Source organism: Paroedura picta, chromosome 1 (assembly GCF_049243985.1).
Source record: "Paroedura picta isolate Pp20150507F chromosome 1, Ppicta_v3.0, whole genome shotgun sequence".
NCBI lineage: Eukaryota > Metazoa > Chordata > Lepidosauria > Squamata > Gekkonidae > Paroedura > Paroedura picta.
Window position 1 is genome coordinate 92,504,380 of NC_135369.1, and position 27,674 is coordinate 92,532,053.

At 42.6% G+C, this 27,674-nt stretch overlaps 1 protein-coding gene across 11 annotated transcripts in view; it reads right to left on the minus strand.

Annotated features, from left to right (window-relative positions):
* Positions 1-27,674, minus strand: part of QKI (QKI, KH domain containing RNA binding) — a 163,710-nt gene that overhangs the window by 76,727 nt on the left and 59,309 nt on the right. For 10 of the 11 annotated variants that reach the window (XR_013233357.1, XR_013233359.1, XR_013233358.1 and 7 more), the window contains exon 3: positions 12,703-12,819. The exons of the other annotated variant lie outside the window; for it this stretch is intronic. Coding sequence is in view for 7 of the 10 variants with exons in the window: in XM_077347963.1 (XP_077204078.1) it covers positions 12,703-12,819 (117 nt within the window). In the remaining 3 variants the exon portion in view is untranslated. The remainder of the gene's footprint in view (positions 1-12,702; positions 12,820-27,674) is intronic. 11 annotated transcript variants of the gene reach the window in all.

Here is a 27,674-nt window from a genome sequence, read left to right on the forward strand (position 1 = left end):
AAAAATTTATTTTTACAGTTCTTTCTTTCAGTGTTCAGTTTTATAGTTTATTTCAGTGTCTTATTCTGGGGGAGACACAGCAGTTGTAGTTAGAGTTGCCCATTCTCCCAGTTTGGTAGCTGTTGTATTTGTTGTAGTAGGTTGCCAACTTCGGGTACTGTTGTTCTGCTCTGGTTTGCTGGCCTGGGGGGATACTGGTTCTCCTGCCAGAGCTGTTCTCACAGAGCAGTTCTGTTACAATTCTCTCAGGGAGTCTGGCATCAAGAGACGAAGGAAAGGCAATTGTAAGCTGCTTTGAGACTCCTTTGTTTAGTGAAAACCGGGGTACAAAAACCAGCAGCTATTCATCCTCTTGACTTTTCTGTATTTGTTTGGGGGAGGCTGGATGGGTGAGCCTGTGATGATGGAGCATTTCTCACCCTCAGCTTATATGCGAGTCAATAAGTCTACCCAGATTTTGTGGTGCAATTAGGTACCTCGGCTTATATGCAGGTCGGTTTATATGTGAGTATATACGGCAAGTTATTTATTTGGAACAGGGCTACCCTGGTAAGTTTAATGGGATTCTTTTCCAAAAGCATTAATTTGATGATGAGGGATTTAGAATTGACTTTGGAATTTAAATCCCTCAAATATGACTGGATTAAAGCTTGCTAGGGAGAGAAGACAAGACACTCCAAAACAATATGTGGTAGTGTGTCCAGGACTTTACAACCGCGCAGACAGAGTCTTTTGAAGGTGGGAATCTGGTGGAATCTTCCCCAGGAGGGAAAGTAGTTGACGGAAAGAGAAGGAAGGCTCTCCTAGCTAAATGGGAATCCAACTGATAGAGATAAGCTGGTAGGAGTTTATAGTTGAGTGAAATGCCACAAAATTGGGGGGAACATGGGACGCAAGATAAAGTTTGCATTTCGATATCCTCAAGTCTATGTGAAATTGCCTTGAAAATGTCTTTTTTACTCAGACCCATAAGCCACACAATATCAAGCCCAATATTTTTCAGTTTAAGTTAAATTCTGCTGTACCAACTGGAAATGAACGGGTCATACAATAGGTCACATAGCAGGCTACTAGAGTTGACTGAGAAATGAATTCTCAGACAATATTTGAAGGTCAATAGCCAAGCCAGGTGAAAAACAGTACGATTGTCAGAATGAGGAACATTTTCCAAACAAAAGCTTTTTATGCTATATTGTTCTTAATTATTTTTCTCATGAACTGAATTATATAGAATATATATAGTGTAGTCATGGGTTCTATCAACAGAGGCACCATTTCAAAATTGCAAGATGTCATAGTCCCACTGTATACTGCACTGGTCAGAACACATCTGGAGTACTGTGAACAGTTCTGGACACCTCCAAAAAGGACATTCACAAAATTGAGAGGGCGCAGGGGAGAGCAACGAGGATCATACATGGCATGTAGACCAAACCCTATGAGGAAAGGCTGAGTAAATTAAGAGTGTTTAGCTTGGAGAAGCGGAGGTTAGAATCGTGGAGTTGGAAGGGGCCATGCAGGCCATCTAGTCCAACCCCCTTCTCAACGCAGGATCAGCCCAAAGCATGAAAGATTGAAAGGGGGCATGATTGCTCGCTTTAACTATTTGCAAGATTGTCACTTAGAGAAGACGAGGGAGTGGTTCCTGTTGTCAACAGAAGATAGGAACCACAGTAATGGATTTAAATTACATGTAGAACAGTATCAGCTAGATCAGGGGTCCCCAACACCCGGGCTGCGGACTGGTACTGGGCCGTGAAACCCTTAGTGCTGAGCCGTGGCAGGGGGAGGGAGGTGCCTCCCTCTTTTCCCTGCAGCACAGCGCTCACCGATGGAGCGGCCAATTCGCTGAAGCCTAGGCCCGGCAGGCGAAGCAGCCGATCGCTCCCGGCCATGCTGAGTGCCATGCTGCGGGGGGAGAGGGAGGCGCGGGCGTGTCGGTGGGCGCCAACGCGCAGGCGTGGCAGCTCTATACATGTGCGTTTGTGCCCGCCAGTGCACCAGCATCGGGCCTCCCTCTCCCCTCCCTCGCAGACTGGTCCCCGGCCCAAAAAAGGTTGGGGGCCGCTGAGCTAGATAACAGGTAAAATTTTAAGTCAGAGTAGTTCAAACAATGGAATTGGCTATCTAAGAAGGTGGTGAAGCTCCCTATAACTGGTGGTCTTAAAACAGCAGCTGGATAGATACTTAAAATGGATGCCTTAGGCTGATCCTGTATTGAGCAGGGGGTTGGACTAGAAAACCCCCTTCCAACTCTATGATTCTATAATTGAGCTTAAGAGAGGAAAAACTCAAAATTGTCCTCAAAAAACTATATCAACTCTTTTAAGGTATGAAACATGAGGGAAGGGAAACATAAGGCATGAGGGAAGGGAAAGGAGCACACCGTTTCTAAAAAGCTTCAAAAAACCTCTCCATGACCCATTATGTATGGCAGCAGCTACTCCATGCTGATGCTGTGCCATTGTAGCAGGGCAAAAATGTCCAGCCGTCCCCTGTATACACACGGGGGTGGAGTTCCGCCAGCAACCGCCCTGTGTACGCAACTCGGGGCTGGAAGCGCCGGGAGTGCAGGTAAGCAGCGGCAGTGGCTGGGGGGGGAATTGCTGCAGGGGGCCCCCACTGTAGGATAGTGGGAAGCAGCATGCTGCTCTCCTACCATGGCGGGGGCGGAGGGTCACCCCTGTCAGCTCCGCGGAGCCAGCAGAGGCATCCCTGCAAGGACGCCAGTCCGGCTCCGATTATGCCCGGGGCTCAGGTGGCCTGGCCCTCACCTGTGCTCTCGGGACTCCTGGGATTCTGGAAGAACCCACGTTTCATTAATACGGGTCATCCAAGGTCTGGGCTGGGGCACGCCCGCCCTGGCGGTGGTGGTGTGCATTATCAGGGATTTTCCCTGATGCCCTGCCACCGCCAGTGCAGGTGTTCTGGCCTGTGCATAATGGGTCCTTGGGAGATGTAAACACATGCAGGACCCATGGGGAAAACTGGGTTGCCACCTGTAATGGTTGTTCATCTAGTATCTTCTGTGCACAAACACACAGGGACTGTGCATGAGCAGCCTGCTCTGGGGAAGTTTTTCTCCAGTTAAGCCTCTAGAGAGCACTGCATTCCAATTACACTCTTGGCTCGTCCTTTAGAGTAGTGGTCCCAAAGCTTTTTCAGGCTGCGGACCGGCGGCAGCAGGGAGGGCGAGTGCGCGGCCACACATGCACGTGTGCGGCCCTGCTTCCCTCTCCCCCCCTCCCACAGTAAGAAGCTTGCCGGGCCGCAAGCTTGCGGCCTGGGATGTTTCTTACTGCGGGGGGGGGGGGGCGGGGAGAGGGAGCCGAGGCCCAGTGCCAGGGCCTTTAGAGCAGTGGTTCGCAACCTTCCGGCTGCCGCGGACCGCTGTGCCGGAGTGGGGGGAGAGCAGCCCGGGGCCCCGCACATGTGTGGCAGCCCAAGTGCAAGCGCGCATGCGTGGACTTGCCACACGTGCGCGTTTGCGTCTGGTGGGGGTGCATTTGCGCTTCTGCCATGCTGGTGGCCGCAACTCCCCGCCCCTCCAGGCCGCCAGCAAATCAGCCGCTGAAGTGGCTGATTAGCTTGCGGCCCGGCAAGTTTCTCTCCTTCCCCTCCCGAAGCAAGAAGCTTGTTGGGCCACAAGCTAATCGGCCACTTTGGCGGCCAATTTGCTCGCGGCCTGGCGAGCTTCTCGCTGCGGGAGGGGGCGGGAAGAGGCCTCGCTCCAAGGCCTACACGGCCTGACACCAGGCCACAGCCCCGGGGGTTGGGGACCACTGCTTTAGAGCACATGCTCAGTACCTCCAATGCTGCCAAAATCATTAAGTTGTGCAGCAGATTTATCATTAGGGTTGCCAAGGCTGCAACTACCATCTACAAGACTCCTGACTCCAGTGTCAGATCTCCTTCTGAAATCTTCCTTCTGGTTAGCAAGTCGGTCTGGTAGTTCTCTATGCCTTCTGATGGATCATGTAATCATCTCCTCCCAATTCAGGACCTTGATGTCTTCCAAAATGCAGTCTTTGGGATTTGGAGCACCCTTGATGAAGAGTTGGTTCTTATATGCTTCTTTTCTCTACCGTAAAAGTCTTAAAGCGGCTTATGATCACCTTCCCTTTCCTCTCCCCACAACAGAAACCCTGTAAGGTAGGTGAGGCTGAGAGAGCCCTGATATTACTGCTTGGTAATTACCGATCAGGGGTCAAAGTGTATTTTTTTTTGTTTCTGAGGGATACTACTGGATTTGTGAGTATCTTGAAATATACTTGTGGTGCTGTAGACTTTCTGAAGGGCAGAGTCCTGAACTGGAAGTGGTGATCCGCCAAGCAAAATCTCTGGAAACTTCTGTGTGACTTACTGATTGGTAAATGCAGGTAGGCTTCTTGGAGATCTAGCAAAGTAAGAAAATCCCCCTCCTGTAGGGCTTCCACAATTGATCATAATGTTTCCATCCAGCTCTTTCTCAATTTTACGGACTTGTTCAGAAACATGAGATCTAATATAGTGTACCAGTCTCCATTCCTTTATGGAACAGTGAAAAATATCTACAATCCTGACCTTCCTTTTCCTGGTGGAAACTGTTATATGGCTTGGAAAGCGAGAACCTAACTAAAAGCATTCAATGTCCTTGGGCGTATTCTGAATTTTTGCTCAGAGGGGATCTGATAAATTTTTTCAGGGGGGGGGGTCAAAATTCAATTGCATATCGTTGTGCCACTACCTCCAAAGGACCATCTGTCTGACTTTGTTATTTCCCAGACGCCCTTGAAGTCTGTGAGTCTTCCCTCCACCAGCATCCTGCTGTATTCTTTGTCGCTCTTGTCAGTGTGGGTGCAAGAATGAATATATCAGCATGACACACTTCTTGTCCCTAGAGTTGACCACAACTTTCTCCCCAAACAGCTTATCTACTGATAAAGGTATGCCATAACCTGCGCTTTTGAAAGCATGTACACCTGCCAAGCCCTTAGCCAGAGGGCCCTATGTGCCACAGAAAATGAGGTGATGCCCCTTGTGTTAAATATGGCTGAATCTAATGTTATGTCCACTGCAAAAGAAACCACCTGTTGGCTCCCCTCTGCCAGTCTTTCGTCATGGTCCACTACTAGCTGAGGCCATATGAGATTTTTTCAAGGCATAGTCTGCTTTTTCATCTAAGGAATCTTTTACAGTTCCCTCTCTATCTTCTGATAGTAGACCACGGTTCCACAGAGACACAATAGACATGTCAATGATTGAGACAGACATAATGTTTGGCAAAGTAAGGTAGGTTATATAACTTTTTGTCATATGATGGAAATTGCTTGTAAGCCACTCCTTCCTAAACTGACTTTTGAAAAAATTATAGCAAAGGAACCATCTTAACAGGGGAGTCCTCTGGAGGCAAAAACTTGCTGTTCCTTTGGGTCATTTGGCTTTATCGGTGACTCCTCATCTTCAGTCATGGCAAACTGTTTTAAATCTATGCTACAGTCCTTCCTAGTAAATATTAGTATTCCTCTATTTTGAAGAAACATTTTGAAGGCTCAGGTAATTCAATGGTGACCTCCACTTAGTGAGAAATTCAGTGTCAGCTCTAATGCTAGAGTCATTATCTGAAGGCTGTGCCTCTTCCCTGGAAGAGCTATACTTGCATTTTCTAGCTGCTTTTGTGGGCCAAGATTGTCTAGGCTGAGGAATATCAAAATTATAATCGCTATGGGAAGGGAGAAGCGAAAGCATACCCTCCCCCCAATCAACCGCTAGATCTGCAACTCAGAGCTTGCCAAATAGGCTAGATCTCCTCCTTAATGGAGTCTCTAATGACTATTAGAAATTTTGGAAATAAAAAAGATTGCCCAGTGGACCTTATGTTCCTTTCCAGAAAATTTGGTGGTGGCCCAGTATCTTCCAACTCCGTCAACATTTTGATCCCCCTCAATCCCTCTGTGGGCTCGTCCAGTGAGACAAGACAGCCACTGGAGGTTCTTGCCTCGTTTAGACCCTGGTGCACCACCGCCATAATTTTGGCAGACTTCACTGCGTGCCCCCACATTCTCGGCTCTGACCAATGTTGGAAAGCCCCAAATAGTGCGCCCACTAGCCTTGTTGTTTCTTGATTGCCCTCTAGAATGGAAGCTTCTAGGTCTGTATCCAAAAGGAATCTGTCTACTCTCTCTCACAGGAATTTATCCTCTCCCTACACTCTTTCTACGTAGTGGCTCATAACATGTTCATTCCTATGAACAGTGAGGGAAACAAAGAGGGTTTTTTTTTTTTTTTCCTTTAATTAATGTGAGAGGCAGAAAGTAGTGGCAGAAAGTAAGAGAAGGCTAAAATAATAAAAGTAGGATACGAAATATAGCAAGTAGCAAGTATAGCAAGTAGCATACGAAATATAGCAAGGTTAGGGAGGAAAAAGAAGATTTTAAAAGCATGCTAGCCTAGCAAGAATGCTGCTTTCCCTAGCTGATGAAGGAAATGAACTGGGGTTTGGGGTGATGCCCACTACAGCAGTGGTTCTCAACCACTCTAACTCCATGACCCCAACTGCGGCGGCAGTGGGGTCTGCGTGTGTGAGTGTGTGGACATGCATGTGCGTGTGCAGGCGCATAACAGACAGAGCGGCGTGGAGGTGGCCACTGTCATGGCTCCGCCGCCTTTGCCGCTGCCTGCCACCCACCTCCACCACCTGCTTGCCTACCTAAAGGTGACAAGGAAGCAGTGGTGGGCAGCGTCAGGCAATGGTAGCGACAGTCCTCCACATCAGGGAGAAAGAGAGACATTCTGTATCAATTACAGCTTCTGAATTCGTATCAAGTTCATATGTCAAATGCATTACAGTGGCCTAACCATAAGATTTTGAAGAACTGTCACCAGAGAGAACTAGAATGAAGAGCTGGTCTATACAGGTACAATGATTGATCCAGCTTCGTGTAGTGGTTAAGAGCAGTTGTTTCTAATCTGGCAAGCCAGGTTTGATTCCTCATTCCTCCACATGCAGCCAGCTGAGAGACCTTGGGCTTGTCACAGCCCTGATAGTGCTGTTCTCACACAGCTGTAATATCAGGGCTCTCTCAGTCTCACCTACCTCACAGGTTGCTGGTTGTGGGGAGAGGAAAGAAAGGTGATTGTAAGCTGCTTTGAGATTCCTTTATAGCAGAGAAAAGCAGGATATAAAAAAAAACAACTCTTGTACTAACACACTAAGTCTGTGAAGCCAACACTTACTGCAAATAAATAAATATTATGCTCATTTAACAATCATCAGAGTTAGAATGATAAGATCTCCAAATGTATTTACCCAGTTTAAGGACAACCAGATATGACAGAATTTTTCCAGAACTGACAGAACTTAAGCATCTCTGAAAGGTACTAGTATGCATCTACAATACCCCACCGCTACTTTAATTCCTGGATTTAGAGCATGATACAAAGCTTTGAACAAACTTCTTGACAAAGTGATGAAAACTTGCAACTACCATTGCAAATAGAGTGTTAGCTAAGTTTATTTTCTGCTTTGTGCTCCTTTTAAATACTTATCTGTGTGTCTAGAAACTAGATTTATCTTTTCCTTTTCTATCTCTGTAACCACAGCACATTAAGGTAGTTAATACTTTATCCCATAGACAAATTGTAGTAAAAAAAATAGTTACTCCTCTACATTCACACAAATCAAAGAAGGCTCCAAGCTGGTAAAAATTATATAAAAGTTCTTTATCACCTAAAAAAATGGTATTATCACGGTTAATACAAGTTTTAACTTGCACTACCAGGAAGAAAAGTGCAGAGCCACTACTTTCCATCTCAAGCAAAGCAAGTAATTAACAGCTACTCCGTCACAGTCCCTTATCACCCAAATCCACAGCACTGGTAAGTTCTCAGTGCCAACCGCTCTGCTTCTACAAGGAACAGCTGATGTTTCAGGGTCACAGTCATCCATTTAATCCACAAGCATAGATTCACTTTTCAGACACCTATAATTAAACACAAGAAGAATCTAACTCTAATATTCAGACAGACTTGTATAATAAATGTGGTATTTCCCTCATACATATGATTGCCTTTCATTTTGCAGTTTCAAATAGCTAACTATAGTTTAGTTAGTTTTGACTGCATGGCAATTAGAATGTAAATAATCCAAAAATGCTTCTTAAAAATTAAATCGTAAGCAATCAATCCTATTCTTTTTCTTCTATAGGTACAAGCCTCTCATTAGAAGACAATTGTCTTACAAATCTGCCAACAGATGTCATTAAAACGTTAAAAAGTTAAGAAAATGCATAATTAGCACATTGCAATATTTAGCTCTCTATGTTTTTAAAAAATGCATCTAAAATTTTGACTTTCTATCACATGTGCTGTGCTATGTAGTAGAAAATGGATGCAATATTCCTTCAGTGTTCAAGTACAGTGCCAAGCATTTGAGATTACATACATGCAATTTAGATAAACTATATAAACTTCATCTTTTCATTAAACTACTGCATTCATCTATAATGAGAATTAGGATGTCTTGTCATATGTCCTATAAAGACATGATACTTTAGAAGCCTTACTCTTAAGAAATTTTGACCTGAAACAGTTAAATCTATTCTATAAAAGTTTAATGTACACTAGTATCCGTTCTATCAACACACAGAATTCTTTATCTAACTCAAAAAACCTCCAGGGCTGAACCATTAAAAATGTGGCACGACAAAGGGAAATGTATATGGCCACTATTATAATCTATTCAAGCATAGATAACACCGTTTTGTGTCAAAAAATCTGGCTTGTTTGATTTCTGAATTCAGCCTTAACACAATCTAGATGGTTTCTTAGATATACTACAACCTAAGCAACACTTAATTTTGAGATATACATTGACAACATATTTAGTGACCTAATCCAAGTACCTTATGTTTTATTACTGTTTTAACTTTTTATAGTAGACAAAAATACTAGTCAAACATCCTAAGTAAAGGTTGGGGGGGGGGGGAATTTGCTTCTTTCTATAGAATGAACATTTTAATGCTAATTTCAATCTGAGGGGTCATATGCTTTAAAAGAGCATCTGTTGGAGCCAAAGCACAGTACAGATTGTTTCAATATTCTTTAAATTGACTGCAACCTAATCAAGTCTTAATTTTAAGGCACTCATTAAGGCACTCACCCTCAGATTAATAATTGTGAAAAGCCCCTCTGGGCGGCCTGCTGTCTGGCCATATCCAGTGTCTGGACTGCGCTTCCGCCTGCCCGGACCAATCCGGCTGCGGCCAGCAACGTTGGATGCAACTGGATTGGGCCAGCCCCTAGAGTGCCCACCTCCAGGAGGCACCCATGAAGTGCACAACCAGCTTGCCCCTTCCGACCCCCCGAAAACAATACCCCCACTAGCACCCACGGCATAGAAGCCTGCAGCAGGCTCTTTTACTAGTATAATAATAAAGCAGATTATGCTCTTAAAAAAGGAACTCACAGCTCACTACATTAGGTAGGGACAACCAACAATATTAAATTATTAAATAATTAATATAATTAGCTTTAAACAAATTAGTATAACTTATTTTCCTAATAAGTTGTTTAACATATACAGTATACTAGTTTGGAATCCAAGCTTCATTTATTTACAGATCATAGAAGAAACAGAAAACCCTATCCACAAAACATATAGCACAAGCAAGTTGCTTAATTTTCTTCACAATACAAAGATAGAAGATAGAAGAAACAGAATAACCAAAACAGGGACACTGGGATGCCTGTATGGAAGCACAAAATAGCTGAATCCAGTGTAGTAAGTTGACACACAAGGAGTCTTCAACATAATATCTGTTTAACAGTACCCAACGTGTTTCACTACACAGCACTTTCGAAAGAGACTCCATAAACTGATATGTATTAGTCTTATATGTATTAGTCTATAGTCTATTTCAACAGCCAATATAAAGGCTTAAGAGAACAGTTTCACAAACAGCTTTCCAAAGCTTGTAGGCATTCCAACTTTGGAAAGCTGCTTGTGAAACTGTTCTCTTAAGCCATTATATTGGCTTTTGAAAAATTAGACTACAGACTAATATATATAAGCTTGTAGAATCCCTTGACAAAGCACTGTGTAGTGAAATGTCTTTGAACTTTTAAATAGATATTGTGTTGAAAAAGATATTGTGTTGAAAATTGAAGACTCCTTACTACACTGAATCCAGCTATTTTGTGCCTCCATACAGGCATCCCAGTATCCCCTGCTTTGGTTATTTTATTCACAGGCTAGTTTGGCATGTGATCAAGTGTTTGAGCAAAGAATTATAATTCCAGAGAAGAACATTCTATTTTCACACATCTGTCCACACAGAAATATTTGACCTTCCTTCCTGATGTAAATCAAGGTGGGACAAAGTAAGTAATATGAATTTTTAATTACAGTTTAACTTGTTTCAGGACTTTTGAAAAGACTATTCTAGATACATCTTAAGTGATGACATGTCTCAATCCTATACGCCCTATCTAGAAATTGTGGGGGGGGGGGGGGGCAATGACCATAAACACATAAAGGTCTATTGCATTCAGCTGACAGGGAATACCAGCTTTCTTCCTGTTTTCTCCTAGTCTCCCTGATACATAATTGTGCAAAAGAACGGGGGGAAGACAACCATTAATACAAATCTAACTAGTGAGTCTAAAATCTGGTGTGAGATGTAAGTGTACCTGAACCACATGGTAACATTATTGTTAAAAAAAAAATCCCAACATGCTCACAAGTAATTTCATGTGGTAGAACTGCTATACCAAAAAGTAGGATGTGATATTCAAAGTGCTTGCAGTCTTGCTGTGAAAGAGTCCAAAAATTAATAGGATTAGTTAAAGGAAACTATGAAAGCAAGGGAGGAAAAGAAATCTGTAGAAACGGTAACACAAGTCAGAAAAAATGTAGTCACTGGTTATGGAAGAGATAAAAAATAAATCCAAGAGAACACCAATATGAATAACAAGGAGGATTATATAATAAAGCAAAAAGCTTGCACAAATCAAGAAACTGAAAACAAGCACAACTGGGGGGGGGGGCGATCTAAAATTTGTATCGGGGTGACTAGACAAATATATGAAAGAAAATATAGAGATTAGAGAGAAGGTAAATTAAATCTTCACATTAATCTTAATCATGGAAACTGTGGACACATACTGATAACTAACTGTCCTACCTGAAGAAAACAGAGACATAGGCAAGAGATTGAAAGCAAATGATAACTGAAAAGTTATACAATTCCCGCGGGTAGCTATGCTCACCTGAAGCAACAGAACAAAAGGTCCAGTGACACTATTAAGACCAATGAAGTTATTAAGGTAAAGGTGAAGGTATCCCCTGTGCAAGCACCGGGTCATGTCTGACCCTTGGGATGACGCCCTCCAGCGTTTTCATAGCAGACTCAATACGGGGTGGTTTGCCAGTGCCTTCCCCAGTCATTACCGTTTACCCCCCAGCAAGCTGGGTACTCATTTTACCGACCTTGGAAGGATGGAAGGCTAAGTCGACCTTGAGCCGACTGCTCAATTTACCCAGAATTAAATGTTATTGGCCTTAAAGGTGCCACTGGATTCAAACTTCATTCTATTGAAAAGTTAAAAATTAACAAGCTACTAGGCCAGGAAATCCTGGGTTTTTGACGGCCCTGGAAGGATTCCCTGAATGGAACTACCAAAGTTCCTCAAGGCCTGGAAAATGGCAGTATTCCACTAGGCATATGGTTGAGGCCAGAGCAAGCAAATGAAATCAAAATCCCTTCTCCTTCTCTAGAATACACCTCCATGGATGGTGACCTAAGATACAGAGGCAAGAATAAAGTCCAGTGCATTCGCCCGCACTTTTCCTGCCATTTGCTGATTTCATTGCCAAGGACTGTGGGTATGGGTATCTTAAGACATCTACCCAGACATAAATTTCTGCTGTTTAAAAGCAACAAGGCTTACTTCAACAGGCATTCACAAACTTGTGCAAAATGGGATATTGTTGTTGTTAGGTGCGAAGTCGTGTACGACCCATCGCGACCCCATGGACAATGATCCTCCAGGCCTTCCTGTCCTCTACCATTGCCTGGAGTTCATTTAAGTTTGCACCGACTGCTTCAGTGACTCCATCCAGCCACCTCATTCTCTGTCGTCCCCTTCTTCTTTTGCCCTCAATTGCTCCCAGCATTAGGCTCTTCTCCTTCCTTCTCATGAGGAGGCCAAAGTATTTCAGTTTCATTTTCAGCATCTGGCCTTCTAAGGAGCAGTCTGGGCTGATCTCCTATAGGAATGACTGGTTTGTTCGCCTTGCAGTCCAAGGGACTCGCAAGAGTCTTCTCCAGCACCAGAGTTCAAAAGCCTCAATTCTTTGACGCTCGGCCTTCCTTATGGTCCAACTTTTGCAGCCATACATTGCAACTGGGAAGACCATAGCCTTGACTAGATGCATCTTTGTTGGCAGGGTGATGTCTCTGCTTTTCAGGTTGCTGTCTAGATTTGCCATAGCTTTCTCCCCAGGAGCAAGCTTCTTTTAATTTCTTTGTTGCAGTCCCCATCTGCAGTGATCTTGGAGCCCAGGAAAATAAAATCTGCCACTACCTCCATTTCTTCCCCATCTATTTGCCAGGATATAACCCACTGTAAATAATATAAAATTGGTGAATTTTACTACTGTATGACTATTATGCTTAAATAAATTTTAAACATGATCTTTTCAGGAATAGTTGCTTCTCTTACCTTTTTCTTGTCTCTCATGGACCCCTTGCCTCGAACCATGATCTTACATCCTGTTTCAGCCTCAAGTTGTTTAGCTGTTAGTCCTCTAGGCCCAAGGATTCTTCCAACAAAATTAAACTGAAATTAAGAAAAGCCAGTTTACTGTCTTAAAATACTATAATAAATTGGTGTTCTGGACACATTATTGTGTAACTATGCTACTGGCAGAACCCAAATCATGAAAAAAGCACAACAGATACATTTTAGCTCTTAATCGTCTTTTTATCTCATCTTTTCTCAGAGCTCAGGGCACCATAAATTCTACCTTCTCCTACTTTATTCTCACAGCCATAGTTACGTGGCAGAATGGCCTAAGGCTATCCAGTTAGTTTCACAGCAAAGGGGAGATTTGAACACACTTAACCTCTCTGCTTTGATATGAACCACTGTGCCACACTGAAAGAGCTGAAAAATCTCTTGCCTATAGTATAAACTCCTCATGCCAAACAAAACCAAGCTTACATTGTGGCTACTTCTCATTTTCCTATGTAACAGCAAGTCTACAACTGGATTCCTATATAAATGTAACTGCTGTACAACACAATCTCTAATCTCTAAAGCGATATGATTTCAGGCAGATTCCCCATTTTCAGCACAGCTATCAAAATATAACCATCTTAAACTAAACAAAAGCAGGACACAGTTTTAAAAACTTGAGAGGACCCCTTTCTCTTTAATTGGCTATTAGGCATACCAAGGACAAAATAATTCTGAACTGGAAAAGTTCCCTTTGACCTAAATTGTCTACAAAAGCTAGTATGACATATGGAAGTTAAGATCATATTAAAGTTCCAAAATGGAAGGAAAAATAAAATATTTATTTTAAAGCAGGCAACATTATCTTTTCATCAAGCCATGCTCTAAAATGATTTCATCAAAAATTTTCAGGAGCCTCCAAAAATGTATAAAACTATTTCAGGTGAGCTTCCAAAAATATTTGAAACTAGGGTTGTGCGCAGCGGCGTCCAAATTGGCCGCGCCAGGCCGATACAGACAGCACCACACCACAGGGGGAGAGAGGAGGCGCAGGCACTGGTGCTTCAGTCGGCTCCATGCCTACGTGCGTGCACCGAGTTATGCACCGGTGCCCATGCCTCGCCTCCCTTCCCTGCGGTGCAATGCTGGCCGCGTTAGCCTGGAACGGCCGATTCGGATGCCGCCGTGCAGAACCCTATTTGAAACTATTACATAGCTAGGTTGAATTTTATTGAATAACACCAAAGACCATAATGATATAATGATAAATAAAATTTTAAAATTACATTAAAAATACAAGAAGTTTTTTTTTAAGGTAAAATTGTAAGGACCAGAACATAACAGAAAATACAGCATGATGAATATCAGGGTGGAAGTTTTGCATGAATCTTTTTGGTAGCCAGTGCATAGAATGATGTCATATAGGTGACATAATGAACAACCTCAAGTAAGCGGTAGATTATTTTGTCTGCCACTGAATGAGAGGCTAGTCTTGCTAAAATGGCTGCAAGGAACCTGGCTCTGAGAGACAAGTAAAGGACACAAAAAAAGGACATGAGGCAGATCCTCCAATTCCAGGGCTCCACAGATACTCACCAAGCAACTGGTATATGCTGGAAACAGCCAACTAACATGGCAACTGTCATTGTTCAAAATGTGAGGGTCACAAAGGTTTCTGCAAGGCTTGTGGAAGGCAAGACTGGACTCATAGGAAACTCTAGCATGATCCTGTTTAGCAGTTTAAACCATGGGAAAAATCTAGAACTTACAACAGTTCCCCTAAGGTGGCATCTCTACTAAATATCAGATCCCGTGTTCTGAACCCGTTCAGAGGAAATTCCTGAGTGTCAACATGTACTAGATAATGGCAGAAAATCTTGTGATAGTGTCTTTCTGGAGCTGGATAAAGCACAATTTAGAAAAAATTAGAATTCTTCAACTTTCTCCTTTGAGATGACATGGGCATGGGCTCTAATGCAAGGCAAGCCACATTCAGCTCACAGCGGAGCAGCTGGAGTGCCCTAAGGCAGGATCAACATTTTCTTAAGAAAGGAGTTTTGTATTATCTCCAGGCTAGATATCATGTTGTCCCAATCCCAGATCTCAACGCCATACAATAGATAAGTAATGACTGTTCTACAACAATTTGAAGGCAGGATCTATCAAGAAGCCACAATTTGAGCAATAGAACCTAAGGAGAGCCTGAGTCAATCTTGCTACTGAGAATTATTGCTGGATGAGTCTTCCAAGAGAAATTTTCAGAAGATTTTACACTGGCTGCAGTACTGATCTACTAGGATTCTGTCTATATGCTACTAGAATGAACAGAACCTCTTTCCAAAACCTCTAAGACCTTAGTCTTAGAGTGACTGGTACACTGAAAATCTACTATGCATAAATTGCTAATCCTGTGCAGCAATCTCATTAGGCCAACTCATCCATTGGCCAAGTGAAGGTAGAATAAATTCTCGGCCTGTCAATTGTTGAGGTACAGGTGGAGGAGCAGGGGAGGTGCAACACACCTGTTTTACACCTCTGAAAATTCAGATAATCTCAGTTAGTGATCCAGAGATAAGCACTCTTATTTTAGCTGTTAGTTTGCTATGGAGTTCTCATACCAAAAACAATAATTTATCAATGTTTGTAACAGCCAGCTTCTACCAAAGCTGGTCCCTATCTACAAGTGCTAGTTCTATTATTTGGTGGGGTTTTAAATTCCTAGGACTGTTGTTTCTGTTTAGGCTTCACATTTTTCTGCAAATCTGGGTTTTCTATTCAAGTCCGCAGAAATCCCTATCTTGTTTATTCATGCCTTTAGTATCTGGAAGTAAGTATCCACAGATGAGGCCAAATTGAGAATTGAGAATTAAGTATATTAATTTAGTTCTCCTTGAAGAAGGAGATACATATAATCACCAGCCCGTCAGTTTGACGTCTACAGCTGACAAAATTTTTCCGCAGAAGGACTTCGGCCTAGGCTACACCTCATCTAGTTGCAGGGCTAATGCCTGCTTCCAAATGAAATTGGTGCTGGCAGAGGGCTGCATTGAGTCAGGCCTTCCATTGTCCCGTGGCAAGGGAATGTGGGTTCTTCCACATACCCTCTCTTGCTGCAGGTGCCATTGGGGCCTCTATCAAGGCAGGCTCATGCAGCAGGGAAGAGTCAGCTCACCCAGGCCCGGCTCCTACCCTGACTACCACATCCCAGAAGAGACAAAAAAATGCGACGCTACAGTGCTGCACAGCATTGCAAAGCTACCAGGGGCATTTTAAAAATTATTTTTAGGAACAGGATATTGCAGTGCATTCTTGAACACTGAAATTGGGCCCCTGCCACCCCGCTGTGAAGCGGGACCTCAGTACACCAGCTGAAGGCTAATCTGGGGTTGACCAAGTCCATCAGAAATGCCCCCAATATAGATCCCATCTGTGATCCCATCTGGAGGTTTCAAATTTCAGTGCTTGTCTATTGTAAGCATCTATCTATTGCCACACTGGACATCTTGGATCCTTTGTTTGGCTCCCAAAAAGCCATGAATAAAGATTCCATCTTCCAAATATTTTCTGTTCTTTGTGGAACATGCAGTTTCTTCCTGATGGAAAGTGCTGTGGGTTCCCAAAAATTTCAAGCTGAGATCACAGCAACTAGGAATATTCTTTTCATTTTTAGGAGCTTCAAGGATAATTCAATTACTGGTTTAAAGGGGGGGGTGTCAATCCCATCAGGACTCTATTTAGGTTCCATGTTGGGAATCTATGTAGGACTGGAGCCTCCTTCTGGGCCACTCCTTTCAGGAATTGGATTATGTATGGATACTTGGATAAAGGCTTCCTTTTCAAGTTTGGTAAGATGGATACTAAGGCTGCTACTTGTCTCCTCAGGGTGGTTACCTTAAGCTTTTGCAATAGACCATCCTGGAGGAATTGAAGGCTATCTCTGAGTTTGGGTGTTAGGTGATCTATTTTTTTCCATCTGCAACAATATACAAACACGTTCAATATCATATTATAGATAGACTGGCAATGAGATATCATTATAACTGGTTGACAGTGTGACATTATAGTGTGTATCACTTCTGTGTATTACTTCTTGCTCAGCTGCTACCACTAAATCTCCAGGTGGTCAACTTCAGCCATCCTGGGTCCGGGTACCATACTGGGCCCTAAGATAGCATATCTATTTGTTGTTGTTGTTATGTGCGAAGTCGTGTCCGACCCATCGCGACCCCATGGACAATGATCCTCCAGGCCTTCCTGTCCTCTACCATTCCCTGGAGTCCTTTTAAGTTTGCACCTACTGCTTCAGTGACTCCATCCATCCACCTCATTCTCTGTCGTCCCCTTCTTCTTTTGCCCTCGATCACTCCCAGCATTAGGCTCTTCTCCAGGGAGTCCTTCCTTCTCATGAGGTGGCCAAAGTACTTGAGTTTCATCTTCAGGATCTGGCCTTCTAAAGAGCAGTCAGGGCTGATCTCCTCTAGGACTGACCGGTTTGTTCGCCTTGCAGTCCAAGGGACTCGCAAGAGTCTTCTCCAGCACCAGAGTTCAAAAGCCTCAATTCTTTGACGCTCGGCCTTCCTTATGGTCCAACTTTCGCAGCCATACATTGCAACTGGGAAGACCATAGCCTTGACTAAACGCACTTTTGTTGGTAGGGTGATGTCTCTGCTTTTTAGGATGCTGTCTAGATTTGCCATAGCTTTCCTCCCTAGCAGCAAGCGTCTTTTAATTTCTTTGCTGCAGTCCCCATCTGCAGTGATCTTGGAGCCGAGGAAAATAAAATCTGTCACTATCTCCATTTCTTCCCCATCTATTTGCCAGGAATTGAGAGGGCCGGCTGCCATGATCTTTGTTTTCTTGATGTTGAGTTTCAAGCCAACTTTTGCACTCTCCTCCTTCACCCGCATCAACAGGCTCTTTAGTTCCTCTTCACTTTCTGCCATTAGAGTGGTATCATCTGCATATCTGAGGTTGTTGATATTTCTCCCTGCAATCTTGATCCCAATTTGTGACTCCTCTAATCCCGCCTTTCTCATGATGTGCTCCGCATACAAGTTAAATAGGCAAGGCGACAGTATACAGCCTTGCCGAACTCCTTTCTCAATTTTGAACCAATCCGTGATTCCATGTTCAGTTCTCACTGTTGCTTCTTGACCTGCATATAAATTTCTCAAGAGACAAATAAGATGCTCTGGTATTCCCATCTCTTTAAGAACTTGCCACAATTTGTTGTGCTCCACACAATCAAAGGCTTTAGCATAGTCAATGAAGCAGAAGTAGATGTTCTTCTGGAACTCCCTAGCTTTTTCCATGATCCAGCGTATGTTGGCAATTTGATCTCTAGTTCCTCTACCTCTTCGAAATCCTGCCTGTACTTCTGGAAGTTCTCGGTCCACATATTGCTGGAGCCTAGCTTGTAGGATTTTGAGCATAACTTTGCTAGCATGAGAAATGAGTGCAATGGTGCGGTAGTTTGAACATTCTTTGGCATTGCCCTTCTTTGGGATTGGAATGTAAACTGACCTTTTCCAATCCTGTGGCCATTGCTGAGTTTTCCAAATTTGCTGGCATATTGAGTGTAGCACTTTTACTGCATCGTCCTTTAAGATTTTGAATAGTTCAACTGGAATGCTGTCACCACCACTAGCTTTATTGTTGCTCAGACTTCCTAAGGCCCATTTGACTTCACATTCCAGGATGTCTGGCTCCAGGTCAGTAACTACCCCACTGTGGTCATCAGGGATGTTAAGCTCGCTCTTGTATAGTTCTTCTGTATAATTTTGCCACCTTTGCTTAATCTCTTCTGCTTCTGTGAGGTCCCTACCATTTTGGTCCCTTATCATACCCATCTTTGCATGAAACATTCTCTTCATATCTCCAATTTTCTTGAAAAGATCTCTGGTCCTCCCCATTCTATTGTTTTCTTCTATTTGTTTGCACTGTTCATTTAAGAAGGCATTCTTATCTCTTCTAGCTTTTCTCTGGAATTCTGCATTCAATTGGGTGTATCTTTCTCTTTCTCCCTTGCCTTTCACTTCCCTTCTCTCCTTAGCTATTTGTAAAGCTTCCTCAGACAGCCATTTTGATTTCTTGCATTTCTTTTTCTTTGGGATGGTTTTAGTTGCTACCTCTTGTACAATGTATCTATTTGTACCAGGATCTAAACCAGTTCTTGTGTTGACAGTTGTACTAGGGTCGAAAACCATCCTTTGCCAGAATGGTGAGATTACTATTACCTCTGCTTTTAGGTTTCTCATCTTTGCCAACAGACATGGAAGGACTGGAAATAGCAGAAAGGGATACAATATGGTTCTTGGCCAAGTGGCCATTAGTGCATCTGTGTTCTCCACTGCTGGATGGAAGTATCTCGACATGAACCTCTGAGTCTGCCTGATGTACTGTCATGAAGAGGTCTATCTCCAGTCTCCCGGAGTGGTTTCCCACCCATTCAAACAATTCGTTCTTCTCAGCCAATCTGCCTAGACGTTTTCCTTTCCCTAACACATGCTCTGCTTTTACAGAAAGATTATTTTCTGCCCAAAGAAAGACTCGCATGACCTCCCCATCTAGGTTCGATGACTTAGTCACCTTGGTTGTTTGTATAAGCCTTGGTGGCTACGTTGTCCATTCATTATTTTGAAGTGTACGAAGGCCTTGAACACCACTCACATCTCTAGGATGTTTATCGGTAATTGAAATGCCTGATGATGCCACTTCCACTGTAATGTTAGGCCATCCACCGTTGGCCCCCAGCCTGAAAAGTTGGTGTCTTTGAACACCTGCAATTCCTGATGGATTCCAAATGGCTTTCCCTTTCTTAAGTTGTTCTCTCCTCGCCCTCAGAGGAGACTCTTCTTTACCTCCAGGGGAACCTGTGCCATTCTGTCAATCTTCTGAGTCAAGTAATTTTAGAAGGGCCTGAGTGATGTAATTTTGTAGTGGTTGGGAATGTAGTCCTCCCCAAATTCGACAATGGTATTCCCATCAAGTTTGCCAATAGCATTAGACTCAATGTCTTGCTTTTAATGACTTTTACCACCAGGTCTTTGGTTTTCTGGACTTTTTTGTCATGTAAAAGCGAGTAGCTTCCATGTATAATCACATCCCTAGATGTTCTAGGGAATTGTGAGGGTATCAGGGAGCTCTTTTGCACACTGAGAATTAAGCCAAATTTCTGTAGGGTTTCCATGGCCAGTTTGATATGACTTTTTGCCTGATCTATTGCGTCTGCTCGGAGAAGCAAATCATGTAAAAACAGGTGTACGTGCTTATGAACAGAGCTACTGTCACAATCAGCATCGGTACCGTCAAGAGTCCAAAGGGTAGTGCCCAGAAATGGTTGTGCTTGATGCTTATGCAAAAGTGGAGATACTTTTTGTGTGCCTGCAGAACTGGGACATGCCTTCGTGAAGTCCATGGATGTTGAGAATTCCCCTCCTTGAAGGGCCTCAGAGACTGATTTTAAGGGCTCCGCTCAGCAGTGTCTGAGCTTTATGTAGTGGTTTAGAAACTTTAGGTCCAAAACTAGTCTCCGTTTGCCTTGGGAATGGTGAAGAAGACACCCATCTACTGGAGAGTAATTTTGGACCTAAAGTTTCATCTCTGTCAGGTTTGAAGGAAGGGTATCCACCACCACCACCCGCCCCCGAAAGGGCTGCTTAGAATAGGGCCAAGATTGTTTTCAATCTTGTCTCTGTCTACTGGATGTGTAATATGGATGAAAGATTAGTGAGGATTGGTTAAATTTTCTGTCTGCCCTTCTTACCATTCTAGACATAACATGGTTTTTGTCTCATGTTTCCACTAACACCTTCTCCAGAGATTATCCAATATGTTGGAGCCATGGAATAGGTATGCTGTTACTACAGATTTGGCCTTTGTATATGCCTCCCAATTGTGCAGTCACAAGTCCTCCTGGCTGCAGTTGACATAGCTATAGCTCTGGCATTGAAGACAGAGGCATTTTAAGGTGCATATGCTGTAAAGCAAACAGCTTTTAATACTTTGTTCATACCTTCCGTTATTCTCTTAGCAGGATTTGGAATTCATTGTATTAACCTGTATTAGCTTACATTGTATTAACCCACATTACAGCGGCCCTGGACACAATGGAGGATATTGGTGAGTGTTCTGCATAGTGCAGGGGGTTGGACTAGATGATCCATAAGATCCGTTCCAACTCTATTATTCTATGATGACACTCTCATAGTAATTGCCAGGGTTTTGTGCGTCTTGCGTGAAATCCACTTTTTTGTCCATGATGTCTCAAACTGACCCGTCCCCATACTCAAAGATGAGGCCATATGTTTGAAGATCCACTACAGGTGCATCTATCAATTGAGGTTTTGAAGATTTCTTTAGTGTTGTCTGCCATTCTGTATAATTTCTTTGAGTAAGCAGGCAACTGCCTGTTAGCCATAGTTTTGGCCCATTCTGCTCAAAATTTCTGTTGAAAAGAAGGCAAAGGAAAGGAAAATTTTGAGGAGTTCCCTCATCTGGAGGAAAATATTCCTTGTTTCCATATCTCCTGGGATCCTGTTATTCTGTTCATCTTCCCCCTGTTGCCACTTTAAATCCAAAGCATTTAGACATTTACATAAAAGATATGGTAGTCCTCTGGTTAGAGCCTCTTGTGGTGCAGAGTGGTAAGGCAGAAGACATGCAATCTGAAAGCTCTGCCCATGAGGCTGGGAGTTCAATCCCAGCAGCCAGCTCAAGGTTAACTCAGCCTTCCATCTTCCCGAGATCGGTAAAATGAGTACCCAGCTTGCTGGGGGGTAAAGGGTAATAACTGGGGAAGGCACTGGCAAACCACCCCGTATTGATTCTGCCATGAAAACACTAGAGGGCATCACCCCAAGGGTCAGACATGACTTGGTGCTTGCCCTTACCTTTTTAGTCCTCTGGTTATTTTTTTTTTAATGTCTTGGATACCTCTGGTATCCTTAACATGTCCTCCAGCATCCGAGGCTCTTGGTCTGTTGGCACCATTGGTGCCTCCAATTTTCCTACAGATAGCAGGTTGTCAGCTATCACTGTTCTGCAGCACTATTTTCCAAGAGTCTGGGAGGGAGGGTAAATGGACCTCTAATGGCTTTTACTCACAGAGCTGACAGAGAAAGATAGAAAGCTGAGAGGAGGGGTTTTTTGGGGGGGAGAGATGCAGGAGAACAAAGAAATCAAGGGCAGACAAGAAGGAGTTAGAAGATTTTTTAGGTAAGAAGAGAAGAAAATTAGCAGCTAGTCCTAAGCTTACTGCTCTCCCTCCCAAGGCAAAAGCCGAACTGAGTAGGTAAGGTTAGCTCCACTTAGTGGTCGGAAGAACTTTGGAAGTTCCTGCCTCCCTTGATCCAACAGTGGAAATTCACCCAACAAGATGTCCTGGACCCCAGGGGGAGAATCACCAGAGCGAGAACTTGGCACTGGACCTCCACAGGATTGGTCTTACACTGACAACTGGTTTCCAGTAGCAACCCTTTGTGTCTGATCCATGAACAATGATTTGAACCAGTTTAGTGCATGTCCTGATACCTACTTCTGATTCCATAAAACTTTAACAAAATGATATAATCTTACTATATGAGAGGAGCAGATAATTTCAATAAGCCTCTACCTAACCTTCCCCTGGTAATAGGAACTTTCTGAATCTACTGCACATTGCTTTCATTGGATAACCTCAATTCTAGCATTTTTGAGAGGGGAAAAGTGTTCTTTGTCCACTCCCTCTGTCCCATGAATAATTTTATAAACCTCCGATATGTCTCCTCTTAGTCATCTCTTAACTGAAAAGCCGCAGACTCTTTAGTCTGTCCTCATAGTAAAGGTGCTCCTATCTCTGCATAAGCTCTTCTTCGCTTTTTTCCCAGCTCTGCAATGTCCTCTTTAAGATGACCAGAACTGTATTCAGTACTCCAAAACGAGGCTAAAACACAGATTTATATAGGGACATTATATTACTGAAAACAAAAAAGAGGGGAAAATAAACTTAACCCTAATCAAATTAAATTAAGTACCTGAAGGTTAAGAAAATATAAATGTATAGGCCCAATAATACTGTAGATCAAATTTAAAATCATTAACAAATGTACAAATATATATATGAATTTATTTCACAGTAGACTAAAAACATTTTAGCCTTAACAATATACCCAGTTATCACTGATAATGTACAAGGACATCCAAAAATGACAAATATTTACCCTTACTAGACAAGTTTTGGCTCAATTAGCCTTCCTCAGTGGCCAAACTACTAATATTACAACATGACTCTTGACAGAACATTAATTTGTCATAAACTAACCATGATGAAGTTATTTTGATAATTACTGTCTATGACCAAAGGCAAGGATATTAATCAAAAGCCTCATTCTTGAGAATTTACAGCGTGGTCATGTGTACATTCCTATTGCAATTATTAAATTGTGTAACTTTCTCACTTGGTCAGAAGAATTCATTACAGCCAAGAACCAATAGTGATGGCCTAGCTGTATTGTACGGAAAACATCAGACAAAATATATTTACATACTATCCAACAATCATCTATGATCATACTGTTCATTTTCATTCAGCTGTTTACAAATGTTATCGCTGAAAAACACATAGTATAAATAACTGAATGTTGGGAGAACCGCTAACTGTAACTAGCTATAAGTTAAGCCACATTATCACCTCAAATGTAAGGATTTTCATGGCTGAAGTGATTCAGCAAAACAACTATTTTTGTACTATGCCTGTTACAAAAGAGATTTTACAGCATGATAATATAAAACATGGGAAACTTTGTTCACTATTATTAACAGAATGATGATTTCCTAAGGTATAATCAAAGTATTTACCATAAAAACAGCTACAAAGTTAATGCTTTTGTGACTATACAACTGGTCTGGTTTCTTAAACAACATGCATGATCTAGCCAGTATCTAGTATCTTGTTATAGTGGAACACAATTATAAACTCTACCATTAGTTTATGCCTAAAAATGCATGAATAGTGCCCAATATGCCAGTTCACCAGAAGATTACTACTTGCTAACCTACAGAAACTTAAAGGAAGTTGCCTTAGTATAATGTACTAATACAGCTAATACATACAATAATAAGGGTAGAGAAATGTCTTTATAGTGCTCTAGTACCTGGGCCAATGTGTGTCTTGTCTACATGTTAGCTTTAAGCAACTGGTTAGCTGTACAAAATCCACCGCCTACAGAACTGTGTAGATACCCTAAATTCAAATCTATGAACAGAAAGTGGCAGGGCCAGCAGGACTACAAATAATTCACAATGTTATACAAAGATACTTTAAAATGGGAAATCTATGTAATCTAGAAGAAGAAGAAGAATATATGCCGCTTTTCTCTACCCGAAGGAGGCTCAAAGCAGCTTACAGTCACCTTCCCTTTCCTCACCTCTCAACAGACACCCTGTGAGGTGGGTGAGGCTGAGAGAGCCCTGATATCACTGTTCAGTCAGAACAGCTTTATCAGCGCCGTGACGAGCCCAAAGTCATCCAGCTGGCTGCATGTGGGAGAGTGCAGAATCGAACCCGACATGCCATATTAGAAGTCCGCCCTCCTAACCACTACACCAAATTGGCTCTCTAATACTAAGTTTGAATCCAGTAGTAATTTTAAGATCAACAAAATTTTATTCAAGGTATAAGCTTTAATGTGCATGCACACTACTTCAGATACAATAAACTGGAAATCACCAGTCCAGACATATAGGTAGAGAGTAAGATGTAAATTAGCTTACGGCATAACAAAGTTGTTTAACATATTCAAAGACTAAACAGAAAAAACAAGCTTTGTTTATAAGGGTACCACTTGGCTTTAATTTAATACAGTTATTCATTAGCCCACAAATACAGAGTTTTATCAGTCATTCATGAAGCAATTCTACTTCTCTTTTGCTTTCTACTTTTTCATAGGGAAATACTGAATATTTTTGCAAGGTATTTAATTTCTGAAACTTTTCAAAACAAATTGTATCTCTTGTCTTGGCCAGAAATGTCACTGGCGATCAGTTCTAAAGACTCTGGATTATTGTCTAATCACTAATTCTGGAATCTAAACTAACCAGATTATTTCAGGGATCTTGATAAAATGAGTATTCTATATAGCAGCAGGTGCTCCCATGCAAAACACAACATCTAAAAATGTACTAGGAGATTTAGAGTGAATTACTAAATCCCTTTAATCTACATTATTCACCTCTAATAACCCATGTACTGAAGAGTTCAAGACTAACTGGGAAACAGCTTTATAATCTCATGAACTACAAATCAAATACATAAAGCTTGAATAGTTTTCCAGGTCAATGGAATAACAATACACTGTTTTTAACAAGACTTTAATATTATTTTGCTCCTAAATAATGGCACCATTTATATAAGTCAATTAATTCTGTTTTGTCAGATGTCTAAGTAAAAAACAGCTTCACAACAAAAAGCTCTGATTTTCATCTCATGTACAGAGCATTTTGGAGGTGGGGGCTTTCAGAGAGCCATGGATAGTACTTTATGCATTCAAGGTGTCTAAAAGCCTTACAAACCTAGGCTTTTATTTCCCTAGCCATGGTGACCAAAAGGAATATTCATATGCAGAAGCAATAAGTCTCTGAATACTAGAGCTAGGAGGCCATATAAAGGAAAGACCTTAAACTACTCCAGGAATTCAAGACTCCACATAGAGAATCTCATTTTATTTACTGTCACTGCTCAATTCCACCCTCTTTCATGTGTTGTTCATGTGTCCTCCCTGCCCTTCTGTAGAACTGTGGTACAGGGGTTTCGGTCTCCTATTGTATCTGAATAAATTACCTCTGCCTCATGAAAGGACATACTAGAATAAATGTTGATAATCTTCAAGGTGCCACTGGACTTCTGTTTTCCTTGGTCTCTGCACCAAGGTCCCTTAGGGTAGTGGTCCCCAACCACCGGGCCGCAGCTCCCTCTCCCCGCCCCCCCCCCGCAGTAAAAAACTTCCCAGGCCGCAAGCTTGCAGCCCGGCAAGCTTCTTACTGTGGGAGGGGGGGAAGAGGGAAGGAGGGCCGTGCGTGTGCACATGCTCCATGCGCGGCCGAAATCATGCATGTGCGGCAGCTTCGCACATGCGCGATTTCGATCATGCATGCGTGGCATGCGCGGCCGCGCAATCGCCCTCCCTGCTGCTGCCGGTCCCCAGCCTGAAAAAGGTTGGGGACCACTGCCTTAGGGCAACTGACTGATCACAGTATAAAACAAGATGTTGAACTACACAGGGTCCAGTTCAGAAGGACTCTGTACATTCTTTGCCACCATTACCGAAACAACAAAGATCAGGAAGGCTTCCATGGTAGATCTCCTCTGGCTCTAGAACTCCATCCATTATGGGTGGTTCTCCCTGATGTTGTTGGGAAGGCAGGACTAAAACTTCCTCCTCTTCCTGTCTCTCTTGCTGGAACTGCCCACCGTTGTGTTGTGAGCTTGCTACATTTCAACCTACCACCGAATTGTTGCTTAATCCTTTCTAATCCCCTTTCCTTCCTATTTCTCTTACCTGTTTATGTTGTGACTGTTATTTAATGTATGATATTCTATGTATCCCATGATGTTCCACGGAAACCACCTTGGACCATATGGGAGGGCAGTATAAAAATCTAAGAAAATATAAATAAATATTCCTCAACCTTCATTTGAAAAAGAAAAGAAAAAAGTTGTGGCTTTACGATGTAACAGCTTAAAGCCCTTAGTTTCTTGAGGGGTTTATTGGCTTTAAACTGAAGGGGTAATTGTCTACGGCAATTAGTATCGATAATGATGATTTCTTGTCAGAGTCTGACCTAATGGCTGCCCACAAGGCAGCAAGCCAACCAACAGTCCCAGTGGAGAGCACCCAGACTGCGGCAGCTCCAAAGAAGCTGAGGAGCTCTAAAAAGAATACGAAAAGGCAGCATTCGTATTCTCCAGCAGAACAACACACAGGGCAACAGCACTTCCCTGGCCCCTCAGAAGAGTGTGCTTCTGCTTTTGGTGGCCATTTTGGAAGTGTTGTGGCTCTCTGAGGGACCCTCAAATGAATAATACAGACACTGGAGGTCTTCAAGGAAATGTAAGTCAGGGGTTGCTGTCTGGCATTTCCCCAGAAATGTTTTCCTTTATAAGAAATATATGTTTAGAAATGAGTTGGTCATGTACCAGGGAATGGGAACGAATATGTCTCCCATCCCTTTACCCCCCCCCATGATGCCCCCATGCATGAATTATTTCTCACCTCCTCAAAGTCAATATGGTGACGTTGCTCCCTCTTGGCCAAATAATGCAGCTAGGAAGAGGTGCTGCAGCGCTCCATTATCTGCAGAATCCTCTGATTCTGAGCCAGAGAAAGGTGAATTTTTAACGGATGATGAACCTATTGAAGAGGTACAAGTTCTTGAGCAAATGCAGAGATTTATTAAGCTTGAAGACTTTCAGGATTTATTACAAAAATGTATAACTGCATTAAGCCTTATTCAGCCTGAGGATGCTGAAGTGCCTGCTGATAAACAGGCTAAACCTAGAGTTAAAGATAAGAAGGAGGGTTTTCCCCCCAGAGGAAGTGTTGCAGAATGGCAGAAACCAATGTCTAACAAACAGTTTCCAGCTTTTGTTAGAAAAACGTACAGGTCGTCTTACTACACTGAGGAGTTTCTACAAAAATCCCTGGTTGATGCTCCAGTAACCACTTTACAGTCCTCAGAACAGGTATCTGAAGATGGAGAAGGTAATATCAGGGATGGGATGGATAGATGAGCTGATTTTGCCTTAAGAAAGACCCACGAGGCTCCAGATATGTTGATTAAGGCATCTACAACTGCCTCTATTGTTTCTAGGGCGTCTATTGTGTGGGCACCGAAATTGGATTGTATAGTTCCACAAAGTAATAAAATATTGGAAAGTGTGTCCAGATTACTGAAAGGTGTTTCCTATTTAGCAGACCCTG